A 22,770-nucleotide genomic window follows, 5' to 3' on the forward strand; every position below is an offset into this window, starting at 1 on the left:
TCCAGCCACCTGGTCCCAGGTGAGGTAACTCCAAAGTTAGATCAGGTTGCTCAGGACCTCACTCAGTGGAAGATTTGATATCTTCAATGAAAAAGAACATACAACATTTCCAGGCCCCTGTTCCAGTGCTTGTTTACTCACATTGACTATACCTCAGCCAATAAGTATCTACTTTGTGTTACTATACCTGCTGTATTTTATTCAGGACTTACAGTGCCATTGTACTATATTTACAAAGGTCAAAATAGTCACAAGGTACAGGTGACATTTCCAAAAATAATTATGTCTCTGAACCTACTATGATTTTTCACTCCCTTTCAAACATGAAAATTTGGAAACAAGGAAATATGTGCAAAACCATGATGCTAGAGTTTCACAAGAAGTGGTTTGTTTATCATAATTTTTATTTCATTTCATACTTTTTACTGGAAACCAAAAGGGCATCGTGCTTTTGTTTATGGTTCCATAGCAGAGAAATGACCAAGTCTCATGATCCAATCTCCCACAGACCTGTTGTGCAAGTCCTGTCTTAAGTGATCACACAATTCTCATCAATCCTCTAGTTCCCACTAAGTGGAAAACTTAAACAGAATGCCACACATTCCTGGGAATTCTGCTGCACATTGCTGATTCGGTGAACTTCACTTATAAACATTTACTATCCACTTCTCTGGACTAGAGAACCCTAAACAATACAGATGAAGTAACAAGAGAAAAGACAAATGTTTTCTCTTTCTAATCTGAAGTTTGATCCAGGCCAGAGCCATCATTATGGCTATGACAATTTCATATGAAATTAAAGCAGCAGTTATCAGGTTCAGACTCCTTTTCCATTTATGGTCTAGTTCTAGCCCATATTTCATTGTTAATTTTAAACTTTTAAGGTTTTCATCACTATCTTCCAGAGTAATTAAATATCACATGCCTTGCAATTTATTTTTCCCCTTTTCTGAATCTTCTCTCCTTGCAAAGTCAAGTTAAATCTCTGATCTGATTTCTACCTGAAACTCTTTTTCCACATCTTTGCAGAAAGCTGCACTCACCAACTCCTTGTTCAACAACAGTTCTTGCTGAGCCATTGAGCACCTTCTTGAGCTTTTAACAGCTCACTTCTTTGTGGATTCAGAACATAACTGATTTTTAAAGCTGCTAAATGCCAAATGCTTCCTTTGGCTCATCATGAGCCATACAATGAGTTTCTTCTATAATTTTATTCCAATAACCCTGGATTAGTGTTAGCAGCTGTTTGTGTATTATAATTCTTACAATGTGGCATTTGTGATGTGCATCCTTCCTGCAGAGTTCATCTGGCAGGACTAGTCTCTTGATAAGTATCCCAGGAGCTATCTTTATTGTCCAGAATGTTGATACACAGCTGTCTCTCCCTGATAATAGCTATCCCTCTGTTTATAGCATGTTTTATTCACCTCACACATATTTTGGAGCAGGCTGAGATGCTGTAAAATAACTGCAGCACTCACACTCAAATCAGCTGCTGTCAGGAGGCAGAGGGATAACATTATGTGTTGGAAGTACTTTTCCCACTAGGAAGGTTTGTTCCAGCCCAGAGCCTCTTCATTAATTTCAGCACTTACACATCCAAACCACTGATAGATTTTACTGCCAGCACAGATTGGGCAGTAGATGACTGCAGCTGGGAAAGTAGGACTTTGCACATGCAGATGCCTATTGCAGCAGCCATTTCTAACTGCAATTTTGTCTTCTGTAAAATTCTTCTCTTCTACCAGCTCCTAGCATCAACTACACTACATAACAGCACTTTAGAATTTGGGATGGATATAGTTTTGTGTGTCAACCAGCATCAAAACCCCATTGCAATTGCTTAGGGACAGGCCACATTAACATAGTATTGAAAGTCCTGCTTATCAAGTATTCAAACTTGCTGTCCTACCTCTATTTGAAGATTACAATCTCCAGGGCAGTCAGTTTAGCATTTCTTGAGGGCAGGTATCAGTGTTTTAATTAGAAAATGTTACAACATGTTAGGAAGAGGAAATCCTGTGTATCAGGATTTCAGTTTGCATAAAAATAGCAATACAGGCAGAATTAACTATTGCAAATTGAGTTCCATCTGTTTCTTCTACTCATCACAGCATTAGTTTCAGGTCCTAAAATGAAGTGCGTTCACACTCAGAGGGGGTGGTGATGGGAGGTCCTTTGGTAATTTTAATCTGTTTAAATCAGTGTGGTTGCAACATATTTCTTAGATGAGACCATATGAGAAATATTCATCTTGGGAGATCAAAGAGGTTAAAAAACAAGTCAGTAAAAAACTTCTTTTTGCCATGTTGCTCTGCTTTGGGGGTGCCTGAAGCTGCCCCAGTTTCATGAATAATTTGACCAACATCCTGAAGGCAGTTCAGAGGGTGCCGTACACTCTCAGGACATGAACACACAGAGCCACATCAACTGGCACCAGTTACCAAACACTAAAGAAACAGGAAGTACCAAGACAAGTTACTCTCTTCACAGAGGAAAGCTCTCACGAAGCACATGAAGATATCACCAAAGATCCTTAGATGAAATCTAGAGCTGAACATTGCCTATAGCTGAAAGCAAATAGTCCAAAATGAATGCAGATACCTTACAGGATGAATACAAATTAGTACTATTCTGACACCTATCAATGTGCCTTGTCAAAAAGTTTTTTTAAAAAGTTGCTGTGGATTCTCCTGGCTCAATACTATGACACAATTAATTGCTGTACTTTCTTGGAAAGAAAGATGGAGAAACCAGCAGTGGAAAAAAATAGCTGCAACAGCTTATCTAGTAATTTATATTATGTTTATTTTAAAATAGCATTAATATTTACAATTGATAATGCCCAAATGGCAAAGCAAACCAAGCAAGGCTTCTGTTTGTTTAGCTATACACTTGTTCTACAAAGGTGTCAGGTATCCAGTATAACTCGTTTGATTCAAGCAAGGTGAAAGTTCTTGCCACGAGGTGGCAGGAGCTTCCCCATTAAAATAATACCCAGTCTGTGATCTGATAACAGATTGCTAATTGGCAGGACTGGAGACGACTTGTGAGAAGCAGGATGTAAACCAGCTTGCTTCAGAGAGGTGGGCTCTTTTATTCGGAGGTTGTTCCCCCATCCAAGGAAATAAAAAGAAAAATCTTTTTTGAAAGGCAGTTGAAGAGGTCACAAAAGCCTCAAGAACAACACAAGTTGTTGCCTACTCAGTTTAAGAATTTTATCTGAAAAGGCTTCCAGGAACACTTAAAAAAGAAAAGAGAGGGAAAAAAAAAAGACTTTCATGTTTAAAAGCAGAATTGTCAAAGCTCTATTTCTGCCACTTCCCACTTCAATTTTTCAGGAAGAGCAAAGCCATTCATTTCTATTTAAAGCAGCTGCTGCCCTTGTGGCATTAGGCACCCACAGCCAGGCAGGGCTCCACTGAATGCATGTTTCCTGCTTAGCACAGGTTTCTGAGAAGAGCCAATCATTTTGGTATCAATGAGAAAATCCCATTTAGAGCAAGTATACTTAGCTTCATTTTTGCCACCTAATAACGGGTCCATTTTTTTCCTTTGTGTTTCAAAGACTTTGCTTTGAGTTTTGGAGGGATACCTAAAAATTGCCATCCTTGCCTGACGTGGTATCCAGGTAATCCTTGAGCAAGGCCTGATTTCTTATTCATTCCTATATTTATGAGCAGAATCTCTCAACCACTTTTAATTGCAAGGATATTAGAAGAGTGTAGGTTCTTATACCAGCTTTCTAAATAATCACTTGTGTGCCAGTCTCTTCCTGAGCAATTCTGAAAGACTTAAGCAATGACTTCTCTTTGCTGTGTATCTGCAAACACCTGTGCTCAGCACACATACAGGTACTGTTTATTTTCCTACCTCAGAAGCATTATGAAGCTAAATGGAGCATGGAAATAAATTGACTGGTTCTGTCTCTTGTTCAGACTACATTGAACAAACTGGAAACTAAGTGAAGTTGCTCATTCAGACTGTCAGAGACTTTCAGAAAAATCTAAAATTCACTGCAATTGTTTTGAGTTAGCTGACTCAGAATCTGACAGGAAGCACAATCAGATGCTTTTAAACATTCAGAGCTGTATGGAAATAAGATATCCTAAGTATTTTATTTTAACGCAAGTGTTAAGAAACTTCCAAGTACTTTTGTCTTGGGATGTTTTTATTAGACCAGAAAATTTATCAACATAGGATCCATTATTTCTCAATGATCCATTATTTCTGAGGTGTTTTTTCTCAACATATTGTGATGCTTAATAAGAGGTTTCTTTAATTGAGGAATTTAGCAGTAATTTCAATGAGGCAGTAGACAGAAATTTGCCGTGGTTCTATTGGAAAGAGAGCTCCCTTGCAGCAATGAGAGCAAATCACCATGGAAACTTTTTGCTAAGATGGTATTAAAGCACAGCATGTACACTTACATCTCTCCTTTTGTAATAGACAGCATTTTGTGATACAGTCTGGAGTGGCTGAGTAAAAGGGTTATTTGTACATGAGGCACCAGGACTTTCCCAGAACTGTTGCAGGATTTTGTCATGCTGCAGAGCTGGCCAGCTGACAGCACACCTTGTTACACATAGAAAAGTGTTAAGAGATGAGTGGACGAGTGATTTCACTCAGTTTGGTACAGTCAAGCTGATACACACACAGGGAAAACAGATTTGTGAACAGACCTTAAATCAGTTTATCACCATAAGAAGCTAACTAAATGTTCTCATGTTGTCACGGAATGATCTGCTTTTCAAACCAGGATGGACCAAGCTCACACACTCCATTGAAGCTGTAGTACCTCCTTACCTTCCTTCTCATAAACACCAGGTCTGGTACTGAGCAGGGAGCAGCACCTCTCCAGGGTGACATTGTGCTCCTGGCTCCCACAGCACAAGCGTGTCTCAGACCCTGCCCTGGAGTCTGGCTGTCCTTTGCATAGAGGCACAGATACATTTATGAATATATCACATCAGGACCCACATAAAGACATCTTGTTCTTCTGTGTTAAGGCCAAACTGTGAGGGATCACTCACATCACTTTGTCTCCTCTGACTTCACAGAAGAGCTGTGCACAAAACCACAGGAGCACACAGGAAGAGATGCATTGTCTTGAATCTGTTGACATAAGCCAGAACACGTTCCTTATTCCCTACAGAATACTAAACAAGTATCTACAAGCATCCTGTTTTGAGGTTCATTATGGTTTTGACATATTCCTATCCTAGTTTTATATGAGTCTGCCAACACTGTATGCCAAACAGACTTCTCTTTTTGTAACTTTTTTCCAACATAATTTCTGTTAGAACCAGAATCATGATTTTTTACTCCGTTGGTCACAAATGAATAACAAACTTTGTTAAACAATTTTGCCTGCCTTATCAAAAATTATAGTGCAGAAGAAAGTTTGGAAACAGTGTGGATATAATGCTTTTGGCTGTTTAAATGAAGTTGTTCTATTTTTATTATAAATTATAGGCAAGGCAAAAGGAATTTGTAGGGCATTTGTAATCAGCTACCTGTCCAGTACGGACAACACAGAAAATCATGTGAGGACTTGGTGGCCAGAGTGAGGTACATAAGTTCAGTTTTGATCCTTCACTGAAGAGACTCAAATGTTACAGTTGACAAAAGGTGAAGGATTTACTTATTTCCATCATAGCTCCTCCATGAGCAGGGCTACCCCGTACAGCTTGGCTGGGGGCCTGGTGGACAAGTAACTTCTAGGGGGATGAAGATTTCAGTTCCTTCAGGAGCTGTCAGAGGCAGCTCAGGAAAAGGATTATGTGGAGATGGAAAGGAATTGAATCTGGGCTCTCGTTTTTGGGGACAAATATGCAGAGCAGTCAACAGGACCTGGTTCTTCTCCGGGGGTCACACTTCCAGAGGAATGGCCACTGCACCTTCTCTTTCCACTCAGGATCACAACTGGAAAGGGCTGGCATGAGCCAAGTGCAAAGATTTCTGACCTACCACTGCTTGTTTCCCAGTTGCATCCAGGTAGCTCATTAGTCAGCTTAAAGGGCTTTTCAGCCTGAATCAGCTTTTCAAAAAGCACCAAGAGCTGCTGAACCTAAAGCCACAAACAGGCTTTTGATCTGGATGTTTGTTTTTCTTTAAATGGATCTGAATCTGAGATGTAACCCACATTCTCCAGAGAGAGAGAACAGTGTGACAGTAAAGTTCTTGCTTGCTGTTATGCTTCAGTACCCTCCTTCCACTCCAGAGTCAAGAGGCTTGGAGAGCTAATGCACAAGTATCAAAAAGCTGAACCATGACTATCAAAACAGTAGGAGTGGTTTACAACATACCTGATATTCAGTGCAATTAGGAGCTGAAGCACCCATTAGCAATCAGAAAATGGACAAATTATTTTGTACCTAGACAAGCTAAAAATGTTACCATTTAAATACTACTATTTAATATTTTGGGGGTTTTTCCCCCCCCACCCTTATTCTTAGGGTTGACATTCTCCCACCCTTCTCCTTACCCTGGGACTGCAAATTTGTTCATAGAGGTCCAGTACTATCCTCTCTCAAAAAGCCACATCTAATGCCTGTTTAGTCAGGGATGAATATCCAATGCTTTTAGCCCAAATCAACTCAGACAAAAGCAAGAGCATCTGACCTCCAGTTTATTCTTGATCTTGATCATCAGTGATGGCTGCCAGATTACTTTTTTTCCTCTCACAGAGATTATTCAGTGTCCTTTTGCTACATCCTCCCACTTGTGTTTAAATATTTGTTATCTTTCTCTAAGAAGCAACAGAGTTTCTAAAGAACAGCAGAATTTTTACAGCTGAGATATTTCATGCAGCTCAATCCACAGGGCATTAATTGTTTCAAATTTCCAGATGAAAGAAACACTGAATTTTAAAATATGACACATAATGTGTGTGTTCCCAGCAAATCAGACACTACAGGTTCGCTTGCTGTTTATGCTCCTGTACTTATTCAAGACTTGACCTTCTGATAGTTGGACTAATGAACAGGTCTTATGGCAAGTATTTTGTCTTGGCATGGTCAGTTCCCTTCTGACTGTATTTGGATTGGGAATTCTCAGGGATAGGAGATTTCTCACTGTCAAAACCAAATGATTTAAAGCAGTGGAGAAGTGGCACAATATAAAAAACAGAAGAAGAAATATTTTCCTCTGTGAAACTTTTGACTGCCATGGTAAACATACGTTCAGGATAAGTTTTCAGCAAAGCATGTAAATTAACACTGGAAATGACTTCCTTGTGAGTAAGGCCAGCCAGGAGTACTTCCACACCAGCCAAACTACATTTGAAATCAGATTTGCAGCATCTCAGTTCCCTAATGAAAACAAGCTGAGTTCCTACACATAGGTTTCTGGATGTCTAATTCAGCAGGTGACTGCCACTTTTTATCCAGAATATTCACCTTTCTTCCCCCTGCCCCAGTTATAACACTTTCACAGAACTGGAATATTCCTTCTGTAAGAATTTAGGTAATTGATTTTTTTTTTTAATAAATTGAAACAATTCTATGATCTGTCCCTCCTCATTGCCAAAACTCTGCTATTTTCTGCCCATATTCTGCTTAACATGCCATGAGATCTTTCAGATCTGCAAAGCTGTGTTTGTTCTGCAGGTGACACATACAAGCAATTCTTAAATTCCTGCCTGCATTGTCTCAAATCCCCTGCAGCAGAAACCACACATTCTGCAGTTTTTATTGTTTTTCTCAAACCCACTAAAAGACTAAAATGCATGTTCTCATTTGCTGTGATTGTTACAGGTTCTTTTTAAATAATTCTTTCTGGTATGGCTGTCCACTAAAGAAAAGAGGAAAAAACAAAACCACAAAAACCTCAAGCATCGAAAATACAAAGATAGCCATTGAAATCACTTTCAATAGCCTTTTCTAAAATGCTACATGTAGCATATGAGTAATATGACAAGAAGTAACCTTACAGTGGTCACATATTATCACAAAAGGAAAAAGGAAAACATATTTAAGTTTGACGATTTAAGGGGGTGGGGAGTGGGTGTGCATAAGGACGAGAGAGAACCACAGCAGGCAGAGGTGAGTGCTGAGCTGACAGTCCTTGAGGGAAAGAATGGAGCTGCCCGAAGGCGGCGAAGGAGGCGAAGTGTCAGCAGATGGCACTCGGGCTGCAGCGCAGCCCCACGGCTTGCAGAGATCCCAGCAAACACACAAAACATTCGGGAACTGGGCGACTGAGCGGTGTCTGAGGTCCTGGGCCGCTGAGAGGTGTCTGAGGTCTGCAGGTGGCATCAAGTCCAGCCACGACTATCTGCTCATGACAAGGGGAGATAATTTTTTCCACTGCAGCTCAGACATCTTTCCCTCCCTGGCATCACCCTGTAACTACCCCAAAGCTGTGAGGGAAATAAGGGATTGAACTCCAGATCAGTTTTAAGCAAGGGCATGATCAGAGCAGGCTACAGAAGGCAGCACTGTCATCTCTCAACAAGAGCTTAAGAAAAAAATCACAAGGCAGAGCAACTCTCAGTTCCTGAATTTCATTCCTAGAATTAAGGGGCTCCCCCCAGTCAAACCCTCCCATTCACAAGAGCCAGAGGTGCCCCACTCTGACCAAGTGCCTGGAGTTGTAACCACTGAAAATAGAGGTGGGTATTCTTTTCAGGCAGCTGTGCTGCATCCATAAATTACTGTGTGCAGATACTGTTAATATTTGTCTAAACTTTGTTCCTTCCTCACTGCCTGAAGAATCTCTCAAGAAATGAGAGGAAACAAACCATTAGAACTAACCTGCTTATTACCTTCCAAAACATATGTGCTGTTTCTATAAATAAGCATTATAACCACAGTAACTGAGCCATTAATCTTAAATAAAACTTCTGTTTAAAAAAACCCCAAACCTGTCTCTGTTCCCTGACAGGGAATAGTACAGCTGCTCTCAGCTACTAAGACTGAACATTTCCTTTTCCAGTGCAGATGCTGTTGGCATTACTGGGCTGAACCCAAAATGTCTTCGAAGCTATATCAACAAGGTCCATGAATATTCAGGCACTAAGGAATTTGGGCACATATCCCAGAAGTGGCAAGACCCAGTAGTGAATCTAAAGCTCTCCCAGCTTTTTGTGTTGGAAACACTATTTATATGGCTTTATGCTCTAATGGGAGCATTGAAGACTATGAAACAAATAAACAACTAAAATCATTCTCTGCTGATTAAAATAAAGTGGTTTAGCTTATTTTTCAGTCTTATACAGCCAGTAACAGTTCTGCCCCTCACAGCACTGCACACACTGTCGTTCAGCAGCTGCTGCTTATCCATCCCTTTGGACGAGAACTGCTGCTTTGCTCTTCCCCCTCGTGAGCAGTAATGCATGGGGACAAAGCTGGCCAGGGGTTGTTTTCTGAAGGGCTCAGGTCACAGACAGCATTTGTTCTCTCTGCCACAGCTCAGGGTGGAGCTGGGAAAGCAGGTATGACAGGCACAGATGAAGGCAGTGTGGGAGGGAAGCAGAAGAGGAGGAGCATGTGGAAGCTGAGCTGCTGCTGCTCCGCTGCTGCTCCAAGCTCCCAGGGCAGCCTCAGCCTCTGCTCTTCTGGCACAGACTTTTTCTCTGCCACACCAGCACCAACTGCCAAACCTGGATGTCACCTCTTGGAGGACACAAATTCCTCAACTCCTTTTTTTTTTGCCAGTCTCTGGAATAAACTGAGCCAGAGACAGAGAGAACTCAGAAGAATCACCTGAAGAAAATTACTCCTCAAAGGAAAGACACAACATTGGAAAAGGCAAAAGTTCACCTCTGGCCACCCCTACCAAACACAATCATAGCTGTCAGCAGTCAGGGCTGCAGTGACTGTTCCTTGCCTGGCTCCATGGAGGAGCAGGAATACAACTTTGTGCTTTCCTTTGGAGCCAACACCAGCAAGTGCAGCCTTGAGACCAACCAAACAGAGGCCCCAACATGCTGGGCAGGAGCAACCAGGGGCGGCCCGGAGGTGGTGATTGTACCAGTGCTTTTTGGGTTGATTTTTCTCCTGGGAATGGTGGGAAACACGCTAGTGTTTGTTGTTTTGGGGCGTCTCCGGCCCAGGGGACGCCCATCGCGCAGTGCCACCAACATCTTCATCCTGAACTTAAGCATCGCAGACTTCTCCTTTCTGCTTTTCTGCGTTCCCTTCCAGGCCACCATCTACTCCCTGCCAGAGTGGATCTTCGGCGCCTTCTTTTGCAAGTGGGTTCACTACTCGGCCATGGCAACGATGCTGGTCAGCATCTTCACCCTGGTGGCCATGTCTGTGGACAGATACATTGCTGTGGTCCACGCCAAACGCTCACCCTGCATCCGCAGCAAGCGTAACGCTGCCCTCGGCGTGGCTGTCATCTGGCTGCTGTCCCTCCTCATTGCCATCCCCGTGGCCCAGCACCAGGCTCTCATGAGTGGCCATCAGCAGGCACCCAACAGCTCTTTCTGCTGGGAGCACTGGGCAAACGGCTCCACAGCCAAGCAGATGTACAAGATTACCATCCTGCTGGTGGGATACCTCCTGCCCCTGCTGCTCATCACCTGCTGCTATGCCAAGGTGGGTGCCAGGGATGGGAATAAAGCTTAAATGGAGGGAAAGATCCCAGATCTTGGTGGCTTGTGTGTGTACACAACTACACAGCCAACCCTTTTCCATATCCTCTACTGGGACAGAATACTTTTTTTTAGGTGGGGGGAGGGAAGGAAAACAGAGAATGAAATTACACCAGCTCGCAGAAAGGATTACAGCTACCAAGATTACACAGCCTGTCACCCAAACCCCCTAAAGACTCTTGCTGTTTTTCATATTTATCATTTTGTTCTTTCTAAATAACAAACGTTTGCTACTGGCAAGAGGAAAAACCTATGAAGGGATAAACATTTCCAGGTTATTGCTGTGCTGTAATCAGGTTTCAAAAGCTACATCTAGATATTGTTAGCTGAGAATTGCCTAGAGTGCTCCAACACTCCTTATGACCCTCCCTCTGGAGGGTGACCCACTCCTACCACTGCATTTGTTTGTGCTGCCTCCAGGAGTGACAAAACAGTCCCCCCAGGGTACAGGACTGACAGCCTGCTCTCTGCCCATGAGTATCATCAGCCTAGGGAATAAATGAAGACAATCTAAGGCTCAATATAAAATTCAAAGTCCATCTGAAAACTCCTGTGGATCTTAGCATGGTGCCAGCTGAGCTCTTAATATATGCTGAACTACTGAAAGCCTAGCAGTTTTAGTGCTCTTTCCAAACCTTTTTTCTTGAAAGAGAAATTGGAGAGCTTAGAATTAAAAATTTGAAACACCAAATTCATCTTTGAATCATGTTAAAACAATTACTTCAAATTTTTGGTGTTTGTATGAGGAGTTCAAGTAATAATACACAAATTTCAATTTCCTGTTCAATATATTGCTCCTTTTTTCCCCCCAAGGTTTTATACCATCTCCATACGAAAGTAAAGAACATTTCCAAGAAGTCAGAGAGATCAAAGAGGAAGGTAAATATCTTTGGTTTAATCTGTATATTGACTATAATACAATAGATATACCAGGTTTATAAAGAAATCAGCCTGCTCTGTGCTGATTCCAGCTGATTTAGAGCTGTTACAGTTTCTGCCAGTCCTTTTTGCCTATGAATCCTAACCAGACTTAACTGTATATGTAGTTTCTACTGGTTCATTACATTCACAAGTATACACTCAGTTTTGTTTGCAATATACTTATGACAACCAATTCGTAATTGTTCTTCATAATTCTTGCACCTACACTGTCTGTAAGGATACAATTCAACAGGTATTTGCAATATTATCTCATAACACAATAACTGTCAAAGTTATAATACACCATAAGCAATATTTGTTAGACAGGTGTTACTTACCCTTTCCTCTCAGAGTGTTTTGAACGTTTTATGTGTTCATCTAACTTCAAGTAGGTTCTGATAAACATTCTTTTCACCACTTTTTCTAAAGCAACACATTATGCAGCAATGAGCTGCTGTGTATTGCCTGCTGCAGGAACACCACCAGTCCCAGATGGAACAGACTACCTTGAAGAACACTGTGTCTTATTTTGCCTACTGACTTTTTGATAAATGCTGATGCTGCAGCAGATAAATTGTGAATTACAATGTCAAAACCAGGAGCATAATTTCTGGATCAATAGTGTAGACTACAAGCAGAAAGCAAAGTCAGAGTTTTGTGTGTTTAACAGCTACTATGAGAAAAGGCAACCAAGATGTGCTGGCAATTTTGATAACATAAAATGCAGCAAATAAAGTGCTGAAAAGAATGACACTGTCATTCAATATAGAATCATTTCTCAATTTCACAAGTTTGAAAAATTGCTTTAGGTCTCAAAATTACCAAAATATCCCTAAACTGGTTGGTTTAAATTTCACTCCAGAATTTCCTTACTTATGTATGAATGGCACACTACCCATTCGGTTGCTAATTTTTAAGAGAATGCTACCTTCAGCTGAAAAGAACTACTGTTACTTTCCTGTAAAGAAGTTAAGAATTTCATTTATTACATTTTTCAAATGTATCCACTTGTTTTATTTTCAGATTTGCTCTGTAGAGTTTGATGAAAAAATAGCTCTACAGTTTTTTTCAGTCTCAACTTTTGGTATTAGATATTGCCAAGAGGACCAATTTTAAAAACACCTTTGATTTTACCTTTTCAAACAAGTTAGTGGCACTTCTTCCTCTGTCCCCTTAGGTATTTCCCTGGCCATAATTATGAAACACCTAACAGCAATTCTTGTTCCATGTAGCACAGTCAGACCTAGTTAAATAGGTGATCCTTTCAGATAGAAGAAAAACTAAATACATTCCTCTACACACACACACATCATCCTTCACAACATGTCTTCTTCCAGCCCTGTCTGTGTAGAAATTGTCCATCTAGCCTTCCTGCATGCCAAACATCTTCTTTAGTGTACTTACTTAAAGGTTTTTTTTGTTGCAAACACTACTCAACCTTTCTTAAGGAGACTTCCTTGTGTTGGTTGCAGACACACTCAATTCTTGTATATGCTTTCAAAGTATACTTGAAACACTAGAGTGAGAGTCCGTTTTTTAAAACACATCTTTGTGAGAACACTTTGCTTTAGAGCCTAATGGGAAGCTCATAGATGGCTGTCAGGTCTGTTAATCTAGCTTCCTTCATATGTACTTAGTTGGTCCACTTGTGAAGGTAGTTGTGTTTGAGTTTAATTCATAAACTTCATCAGGGATTAAGTGAACAACTTTTGCTTATTTAACTGAAAAATGTTTGACAAATGAATCTTGATCCACATTTGGAAGGTTAATTTAGTAAATACAGAACACTGAGTTTGTTCTGAAATAGGTGTGACTTCAGTGCCTAAACCCTGATTGCCTTGAGCTATGAGAGAAAGTGTAGCACAACAGCCAAGTCTTCCCACATGAGGTGATAAAATTGCCTGAGTCACACCTGTTAATTCACAGTGTGCATCTTCACCAAACTGATATGGAAAACAAGATGTCATATTCATAAAAAAGAGGATAGGCTGAAATTATGGCCATGCAGTTCCTGCTTCATTCCTATAATTTCAAGAAAACAGGGCATTTCAGCTACTATCCTCCATCTACCTCTAAGAGATTGGGGGTTGGGTTTGCTCTTTTTGGGTTTTCCCCTTTGAGTTTGGTTTGGGTTTTTTTCTGTTTGGTTTGTGGGTTTAGTGTTGTTTTGTTTTTAAACAGTTAAATAGCAAATTTTGCAAGCAGCTTTTTGCTCTAATCTCCCAATGCTCATCTGGACTCCATACTTGAGTTAAGGTCTCAAAGGAATCAAATTGCAGACTCAGAATCCTTGTTGAACAAGATTTTCCAGTGAAACCATTGCCAACATTACCACTGCAAACAGTTTGCTCTGTCACTCAGCATTTCAGAAGCGATAAGAAGTCTCCTCAAGATTGAACACTTCAAGATAAAGCATAGTTAAGAAAGAAAGCAAATGACATATAGCTCAGGGAATGGTCTTGCCATAAGCAGCATTTCACATGCTGACTGGAAACACATTGCTATTATTCTCCATTACAGGCTGCCTCTGAAAAAATAGCATTACCAGGTAAGATTTTTTTTAAGTGTCAAGGCCTATTTCAGGATCTTTAGCTTTTATTGACCTTGCTGGAACCTTGGTGTAATACCAGTCCCTCCTCCCTCCCAAATCCTATAACACTGATAACAGGCAGAAGAGACATCATTCTTACTCACATTGTTTGAGCCACAGAACACAGTAAGAAGCATTACTGGGACAAATCCAAGTTAAAGCCACCTGAAAGGTCATAGAGGAGCTGGTATTTTATCTGCTCTTAGTACACCCTGGAAATCTGGAAACAGCATGTGAACCTCAGTAAGACAAACATTTACAGAACAAGTGGGACACTGCTGGATGCAGACCTAAGGTGATTTCTAAAGACATGATGATGGCATGGCCAAGTGAACAGTCCCAGTGCTGTGTAAGCATGATTTTCCTAGCTGCACTGCTGTAGCAAAGTAAGCAAAATAATCCTGTATTTAACTGACTTGAAGTATGTGAAGCATATTACTGGAGCCCAGGTACTTGATACTGTACCTCAACCTCCCCCTTTAAAGGTTATAGTGTACCAGTAATTTGTACCTATGCCTTTAAAATGAAAAAAAAAAAAAAAAGAAAAAAAAAAAAAAAAAAAAAGCCTTTTTTGTTTAATAAATCAAACCCATGGAAACAGGAGACAAAGCATAATGAACTGCAGTATTAGGAATTCATTTTTCCAAGAAGTCTCTTGCTTGATCCTCTACTCCTTTCTGCCTTTTTGTGCCACAGCATGGTTCCCAGTGCCTGCTCCCTCCAGCAGTGCTCCTTCCCTCCCTGGTGTGTGCTGCCTACTCCCAGCAGAGCAGCACCTGCTGCCCAGAGCCCTGCAGAGCTGCAAAGTGTGTGATAACTCTGTCTGTTATCACAGGATGGAAACAAAACCCAGCTAGAAGTGCAAGCAGGGGTAGGGGTTTGGCTATCCACACAGTTAAGAGGAACTCTGACATATACACCCACAGAGTGGCACTGCCACCCCATTTCCTCTCAAGGAGGTCTTGTCAAGAAGTTCCCACCATGTGCTATATGAAGCATCTTCTCTAAACAAAAGTCTCCAGCCTTCATTTCACCAGGATCTGAAGGCCCAGCTGTTGTCTCCCAGACCACGGTGCCACAACATATAGCTGGGCTTTCAGTGTGGGTTTTATTTCCTGTATGAGGTTTGCAAAGTCTCTTTTCCCTTCTCTTCCATTACTGGGGATCTTTCTACTGTCTGTCTCTGTCCCATTTGCCACAACATTGTACTCAAGGTCTGTTACTTAATGACATGTAGGAGCTAAAAGGACAGCCTAAGAGGGCCCTGGTTTTTAGGACAAATTACTCATGGGCAATGTTTAGACCCATTATTGTAAAGTCAGTTACAACCAGATTTTGTTTGAATGGGTCCAGTTTATGAATAATCCAGAGAGCTCTGGCAGCTGTCACCCTCTCCAAGTCTCAGTGTTCAAACATCTGCTGAAAAGAATAAGTTTGTCTTTAGCAGAATCCTACATATACCATACAGGCACATATCGCAAAAAAAAAAAAAAAAAAAAAAAAAGAAAAAAAAAAAAAAAAGAAGAAAAAACAACCAAAAACCACAAAAACAAAAACAAAAACCAAAATCAAACAAAAGGTTTTGTGTTAAGCTTTTAAGTTACAGGATGGTTATGTTCAAACAACAGCAACCTTTTCAATTTATGCACACATGAAACTTTGCAAAAAATTTCCCTTGCACAAAGTTTGCTGCATCCTGACTTCACATTCCATTATCAGAAGAATTTGACCCTTAATTCAGATTCCCGCTTTGAAATGTTTATATAACTTTGCCATCTACATGTCAAATGTTGGACATGCTCAATTTAAAGTGTTTTTCCAAATTTAAAGTGCTTTTCCGTTTGTATCATCTGTGCATTACAGCAAGGAAGATGGTTAGAACTTTTTGCATGCCTAGGCTGAAATTCTTCATGATGAACTAAGACTGTGCCTGCAGAAGAGAGACATGACTGGCTGCTTCCCCATTTAATGCCATACTAGCTGTACAAGTTTGCCTGCCTTGAAAATCAGATGCTGGGATGCTGCAGGATTCTCCTTTGAAGTTTTGGATAATCGTTTTTTTGAGGCCAGCCAGCAAGACCACATGCTAAGAAATTCTGTGCATCCCTCTATGACAATGAAGTATATTTCAGTTCTGTTACCTCTTTTCTCAGCTATGCAGAGTACAGCAAGTCTGTAATTTGGCCCCAAAGAAAGTTAACAGTCCCTGTCTGACAGTGTTGCAAAATGTTCCATAAGAGCCCAGCCCCAGGAACTCTGAGCTTACATCTGCCTTAAATAAGATGATTTAATGACGGAAATTAATGCAAACTAAGGTCTAGCATGGCCCTGTGGTGTTTTACTGGCCTCTGGAGCACACCAGGGTTCCTCAGTGTTTACTCAGTTCTGTATTGTGCATATTTAAAGAATAAATAATGAGCTTTGCAAACTGAACAATCTGAAATTCTTTTCCAAGTTTAAGAACGTGTCTGGTGATGTGAATTTCACAGCTATTTTGCAAGCTCCCTTGACAGGATAGTAGGAGCTGTGGCACCTTGAGGCCAAAAGCTTCAATTAACAGACTAAATGAGCCACTTAAAGATAACAAATTAGTGCTATGCTTTTCTATTGATTAGCTACAACAGAAAGGTGAGCCCTGCCTGCCTGGTGGGTAAGCAAATCAGCTGTTCATTGCTTCCAGAGCTAAGTAAACACAAAGCCACACCGAGTTTATTTGGGACACTCCCTGGAGTGCTGCACTTTGAAGGTCGTACCAGAGCCTGAGGTAAAAGATACAGAATTCCTTCAAGGTAGATGGGTATTCCTGAACATCTTGGCCGAGAGAGGCAGATAAAAGTTGCTCTGTGACTGCTTTCCTGTAGCTGAACGAATTATTTGGCTACTGTTCATGCAAATTGAAGGTTTTCATGTAGACAATGAACGTGATGTTCCAGGCCTTGGCATTTGAACAACAGTAAATATAGCAAAGGAACATGGAAGATCCTGGGATCCATTGAGCAGAAGAATATAATTCAGAAGTATCATCCTGCACATTGTTTGGTTAACAGGAGCCCAGGGCAGCAGGAATTAAGAGCATCATTACTAATTAGGGAGTAATAGAAATATCACAATGCTCGTACACATTTATGAATAGAAAGTAAATAAATTTCAAGGGCACCAACAGAGAAGATTAGTGGCATAATCCCAGAATGAGAGATGTGCAGATGAGCAGCTGGAACACTGCAAGCAAGCTGCTGGGAAATGAAGAGTGCCTCTTAGCACATAAAGCAAGTAATCAAAATGAGCTGATAACATCTGAAAATATATTTACTTCAGTCCCTCCTCTTCTTCATGACATTCAGCTGCCACCTCTGGCTCCAAGAAAGAAAACAGAACAATAAAAAGGAATACTTTCAGCGTGCACTGAAGAGTAGAATTAGACTCAAGTGTAATAAAAAAAAAGAGCAAAGGGGAACAAGAAGTTCTTCAGTAGTAATTAAAAGATGTGTGTGCTCTGAAGTAGAGACAGCTGCTATCCAACATTTAAGCTACTAAAGAATAGGTATGCCATTTTCTAAACATTTTGCATTTATCACTTAGCTATGGGAATATTTCTGGAGATCAGACTGTGCTTGGAACCTTTCTGTTAGAAATTTATGTGCAAAGAGGAAAATAATGTTTGCAAATCCATCAGGGGAAGTTAGATTTGCCAAGAAAGCAAACAAGAATGTGGCACCAGGAGTGAAGGAACTGGCAGTTTCAGTTTGCATGCTGGCTCACAGCTGGACTCTGAGCAAAGGGATGTTCTCCATTGGGTATCCCTGAATGTAAAGCCACAGAAATTGTCTTCCTCAGAGGTTGTAAGTTCCTCCAGCAGTACAGTGGTATACTGCACTAAGCCACATGTCTTTCCTGGGCACTGACACTGGGTACCTGCAAAAACAAAAGCTTAAGGCACGTGGGTCACTACACAGTTTCTAAGTCTTCACTACAGTAAATTACAAGATATGGTGAAGTCTGTAACTCTAGTTCAATGAAGTCTGGGGCAGTAAAAATGTGCACCAATTGTCTCTGAAACTTTAAGGAAAAGAATCTACAACTTAGAGACGAGCATATCAGGAGAAAAGATTTATCAGTAATTCACATAATCAGATATCCTCCTATAAAACAGTAATAAAGGAAGTGTCAATTGTAATTTGGTGATAAGAGAGTGTGGAAGAACTGGCATAGGCTTCTTTATGCTTCTTCATTTAGAATTACAGATGAAAAAAGGAGGAAAAATAATCTCACCATATTCAGGAAACAGCAGTTGTCTCACTAATGAAGCCCAATTTGTCTGCAAGCCAGTACTGTTTAATAAAAACCTAATTGAATGTTCTTTCCCATTTCTGTGTGGCTGAGGTACACAGTAGAAATGGATGGTCTGATCAGCTCTGAAAAATGATGTGCAGCTGGGCTGTCTCCAACTGGGATGAAATTAGGAAAGTGACAAGCCCTCTACCCCTCTAGACTGTTCTGTCCACTTTATATTTTAATCTCAGGAATGTTTATTAATCTAACATTCAGGTGGTTCTTCCTAAAATGTGTAAATCCATGGAATACTTGAAGCATTTGAATTAATACAGGCAATCTTAATTTTGCCCTTGACAAGGTGCCTGACAAGTTGAAGCAAGAAACTTCATTAAAAGCTTATCAAGGACAAAAGCTCTAAACACAATTAAATGTTAAAGACTTCATCATCCTCGTGAATGAGGTATCTCGCCCAAAATGTTTTTTAAACACATTTTCCAATGCTTTTTGAAGGATGGGGAAAGGCTAAAAGCAAGAAATAGCTTGTCCAGGGCCAGGAGGAAAAGTAATCAAAGGGCAAAACTGACAAAAAAAGGCTGGAAAATACAAATGAGAGGCAGATGACCTACAAAGATAACAAATGAATAAGCAAGTAAATTCAACACAATCTGCACACGACTGATGATCAAAAGTTCATCTAATTATCTGACAAACAAAAATATCTCCTTGTCTTTGTCACCATGATATTGATTCACTGTATAGCTTCAATGCACTTTGCCTGTACAACAAATACACTATAAGTTACATCCTGGAGCTGCTTGCAAGACTTCTAGGAGTAGTAAGAGAGACTTAAGTAGCCAGTAGTGGCCATTGTACAGGTCTATTATGGACCCAGAAAAATTTCAGTCAAACCAGAAGGTTTGCATTAAGTGGGGACAGCTTGATCAACAGTAATGCAATAACTGTGCAAACTACCCCAGCTCATGGAAGAAGCTCAAACAGTACACAAACTATTTGGATCAGTTCTTCACAGCTGGTCACAGTCTACAGTAACAGTAGTTTAAGCTACAGCAAAGTTACCACGCTAAAATCCAAACAGTGTTTTGTTTCAGTTTCCTCTGTCTTAACTACATATTCCTTAACTTGAAAAAATAGACACAACTTCCATTTCCAAAACCTGTTTCTTGAGTCATGAATTATGTACCTTAATGCTCTAGTATTGTCTGTGTTTTCCATCTGCAAAATCCCAAAAAGCTGGACCCCAGAAACAGCTTTGTGCTATTACACAGCAACTGCAAACCCATTGTGTAATACTCAGCCCTACGTTACATGCACTGTTTGTTATTTCACAATGGGGGGGGGAAGCTAGATATATAAGCCTTATTCAAAAGCATATTTCAGTGCTTGTAGCCCCCTAATTTAAGCAGATGGATGTTATGAAAGGTTGCCTGGGTAACAAGCCTAAGCTACTTAACATTGCTAGAGGGTAAAGAAGTAGCACCATTATTGCTGGTGAAAGCTAATGATGGGACCTGTTTATTAATAATTTTTTTGGTACCCATCATACCACAGCGGGTGAGCCAGACCCCACAAGACCACTAGGTCTGTGTCTTTCAGTGTCATCAACTTGTAATCATTCCAGTCTATTTTTGAGGACATCATCTGGCTCCCAGCACGGCTGGTTTGAGGACACTTGGTAGGGTAGTTTGTTCACTCTTAGGGGAACATCATTGTTAGCTCAGCTGTCTGACAACATTCTGGTAGGTGAAACAAGGAAGCACCTGGAGCATGCCAGGTACACAATGAACCTACAGGTTATTGCCTTTCAAAGTTAATAGAACCTTATTTGAGAGATCCATTTGACAGAAATCCCTTTTTTTAAATTGTATTGTAGTCTTGATCTAACGTAATAACATCTTCCTTGGAGAGGTTAATGGTTTAACTAAATGTAGCCATGATAACCACTGACTAAACAAATTTCTGTTCACTAGAAAATTATCATTTTTCTAGGAAAGAAACTTTACACTATTCACTTGAAATCATGCAAGGGAATTATTGACAGAAACATTGACCTTAACTAGTAAGGCTGTAAATCTTGAGCTGAAATGAAACCCGAATTTTAATTTTTCTCCATTGCTTTTCTGTTACTTGTACAACAATTTTCCTTAGGGGAAGGATATCATCTGCATGTTTGCAAGTTGTTACATTTATTAATATGACAAAATAGAAATTAGAAACACTAAATACCAAAGTTAAAAAGCAGACATGCAGAGAAACAAGTAGGGTAAGAGGAACGAAGTCACCAGCTGTGCATCTGCTACAGAACCCCAAAACTGAGGGATTAAAAACAAAGCAATTTCTCACTTTGTATTACCATTTGTATTTTTGAAAACTCATGAAGACAGGTGGAATTAGCCCTACAAAAACATCAGGAAAGGATCTCAGGGTACCTGAAGTCAGTAATCTCTGAGACTTGCTAGGCATTCACTGAGTGTTCTAGAAGTAGAAGGTGAGAGAAAAGCAACACTACCAGCTTTCCTAAACTTGGAAAGTGCAGTCCTGCTCCCTCAGGCCTTGGGGTCTTACAGAAAGAAAGTTGAAGTGAGTTACAGCGTGATTTTATTTACTGTCACTGTTAACCTTCATTTTGTATGGAGATTTCAAAGAACACTCTTTTCAGGAAAATTTAACCTCAGGTCAAGCTTTGGGACTTACAAATGACAGACTGTGCCAGAGGCTGGCCAGCTAAATGGAGAGCAAGCACTGCAGGGACACGCCTCTAACCCAGGCAGCACAGGCTGGGTCCCACAGGCACAGGGAGCCTCCCTCAGGTCATCACCCAGCTAGGAATGTGTCTAACCAATGAGCACTGTGTATTAAAAAAAAAAAAAAAAATCCTCTGTGCATTGGTTTTCTGAGTTTCTTCCATAATAGGGACAATACTGGAAAAACCTTTGTCCTCAGGGCAGCATTTGTTACTCCTCTCAGTGCCGTGCTTACTTGGAAGTTGTTTTCCCCTGCAGTTATTTTCAATAGCCTCTATGTCCCTCACCCTCCAACTGTTACGGATTATTATTTCCACTCTTCCTTGTAACACAGTTAGCATTGTTGCAGCTTTTGGACTGCTTGCAGTTTTACGGGCACTACCTCAACTGTCTATAGTTATTTGCTTGAGCCAAAACCAATCAGTCCAAGTTTACCAGGGTTTTTAGCATCCTTTTTCATATTGTCATGATTTGCCCACCTGGCAGCTGTCAGTGTTGCCTGTGTTATGCTGCCTTCAGTACTGACAGAGGAAAGCAAATTCACTCATTGCACAGACTGGCTTGCTCACTGTGACCATTTAACACACGATCTTCTCTTCTCCAGACAGCGCAGACAGTGCTTCTCGTGGTTGCTGTGTTCCTGCTCTCCTGGCTGCCACACCACATCATCACCATGTGGGCAGAGTTTGGTCACTTTCCCCTGAACAACATCTCCTTCACCTTCCGCATCATCTCTCACTGCTTGGCCTACGGGAACTCTTGCATCAACCCCATCCTTTACGCTTTCCTCTCGGAGAATTTCCGCAAGGCCTGCCGCCAAGTCTTCACCTGCAAGCTCTTCCTGCGGCCGGCAGCCGCTGAGAAACTGGCCAGAGTGCGCATGGAGAACTTCTCTACCACCCACTCCACCACAAACGTGTAAGCTGGGCTCACAAAAACCTTTCAGGAGGAAGAGGAGGGAAGAAGGTTCTGTCTGGGGAGAACATGCATGCAAGTGTATTCCAGGGAGCAGTGGAGTCTGCAAAAGTGTGGACTTCGCCAGGTTACTGGAGTGATAGAAGACGTATTTCCTTCTCGCTGTGATGACATGACAGAGCCTGTCCTAGGGTACCTTGCTAGACACTGGGCTATGTGCAACAGGATTACCTGAATGCCCATAAGATAAAGCCCAAATGAAGTTGTAGTCATGACCATAGGATCTAAAGCAAGATTTATACAGAGGGTAGAATAAGTACAGACAAGAAGACAGCAGTGAATTACATCTGTAGACATCTGTTCACCTCTCTCATTGAGAGGTGAACAAGGAGTGATGTGAGAGCAGTTTGGGAGAAGTCAAACTAAAGTATTTGGATGTCTTTGTTTCTTCAACAAATTTGACCATGTGTGAGCTGCATACACATTTAACTCATTACTGGGAGTAGGGTCTCTAAATCCCCTTGAAGGCTTTGTTGTAGCATTTACTTATTGGGCAACTACATCTTTCACATGATGATGAGTCAGTGCTGTGGCTGTCTGCATCTGGTGGCTCTGTATCAGCTTTTACATCCTAGAGTGAGTGTCAGTGTGCTCCTGTGTGTAATTACTGCTTTAATCACTGGCTCCAGCGACTGTCTCTTGGTGAG

The 22,770-nt window shown here is 40.9% G+C and overlaps 1 protein-coding gene across 1 annotated transcript; it reads left to right on the forward strand.

The window, feature by feature from the left end:
- Positions 1-9,835: 9,835 nt before the first annotated feature.
- LOC121333991 (galanin receptor type 1-like) lies at positions 9,836-22,108 on the forward strand. The gene is made up of 3 exons (XM_041400846.1): positions 9,836-10,547; positions 11,417-11,482; positions 21,753-22,108. The coding sequence occupies exons 1-3, from the start codon at positions 9,840-9,842 to the stop codon at positions 22,068-22,070; spliced, it is 1,092 nt and encodes a 363-aa protein (XP_041256780.1). The 5' UTR covers positions 9,836-9,839; the 3' UTR covers positions 22,071-22,108.
- The last annotated feature ends 662 nt before the right edge of the window (positions 22,109-22,770 follow it).

Source organism: Onychostruthus taczanowskii, unplaced genomic scaffold (assembly GCF_017590055.1).
Source record: "Onychostruthus taczanowskii isolate IOZ18803 unplaced genomic scaffold, ASM1759005v1 scaffold18, whole genome shotgun sequence".
NCBI classification, from domain to species: Eukaryota; Metazoa; Chordata; class Aves; order Passeriformes; family Passeridae; genus Onychostruthus; species Onychostruthus taczanowskii.

Coding starts and splice junctions, on each gene's coding strand:
- LOC121333991 (XM_041400846.1), top strand. CDS start 9,840: ATGGAGGAGCAGGAATACAACTTTGTGCTTTCCTTTGGAGCCAACACC. Junction 10,548..11,416: donor TCACCTGCTGCTATGCCAAG/GTGGGTGCCAGG, acceptor TTTCCCCCCAAG/GTTTTATACCATCTCCATAC. Junction 11,483..21,752: donor CAGAGAGATCAAAGAGGAAG/GTAAATATCTTT, acceptor TCTCTTCTCCAG/ACAGCGCAGACAGTGCTTCT.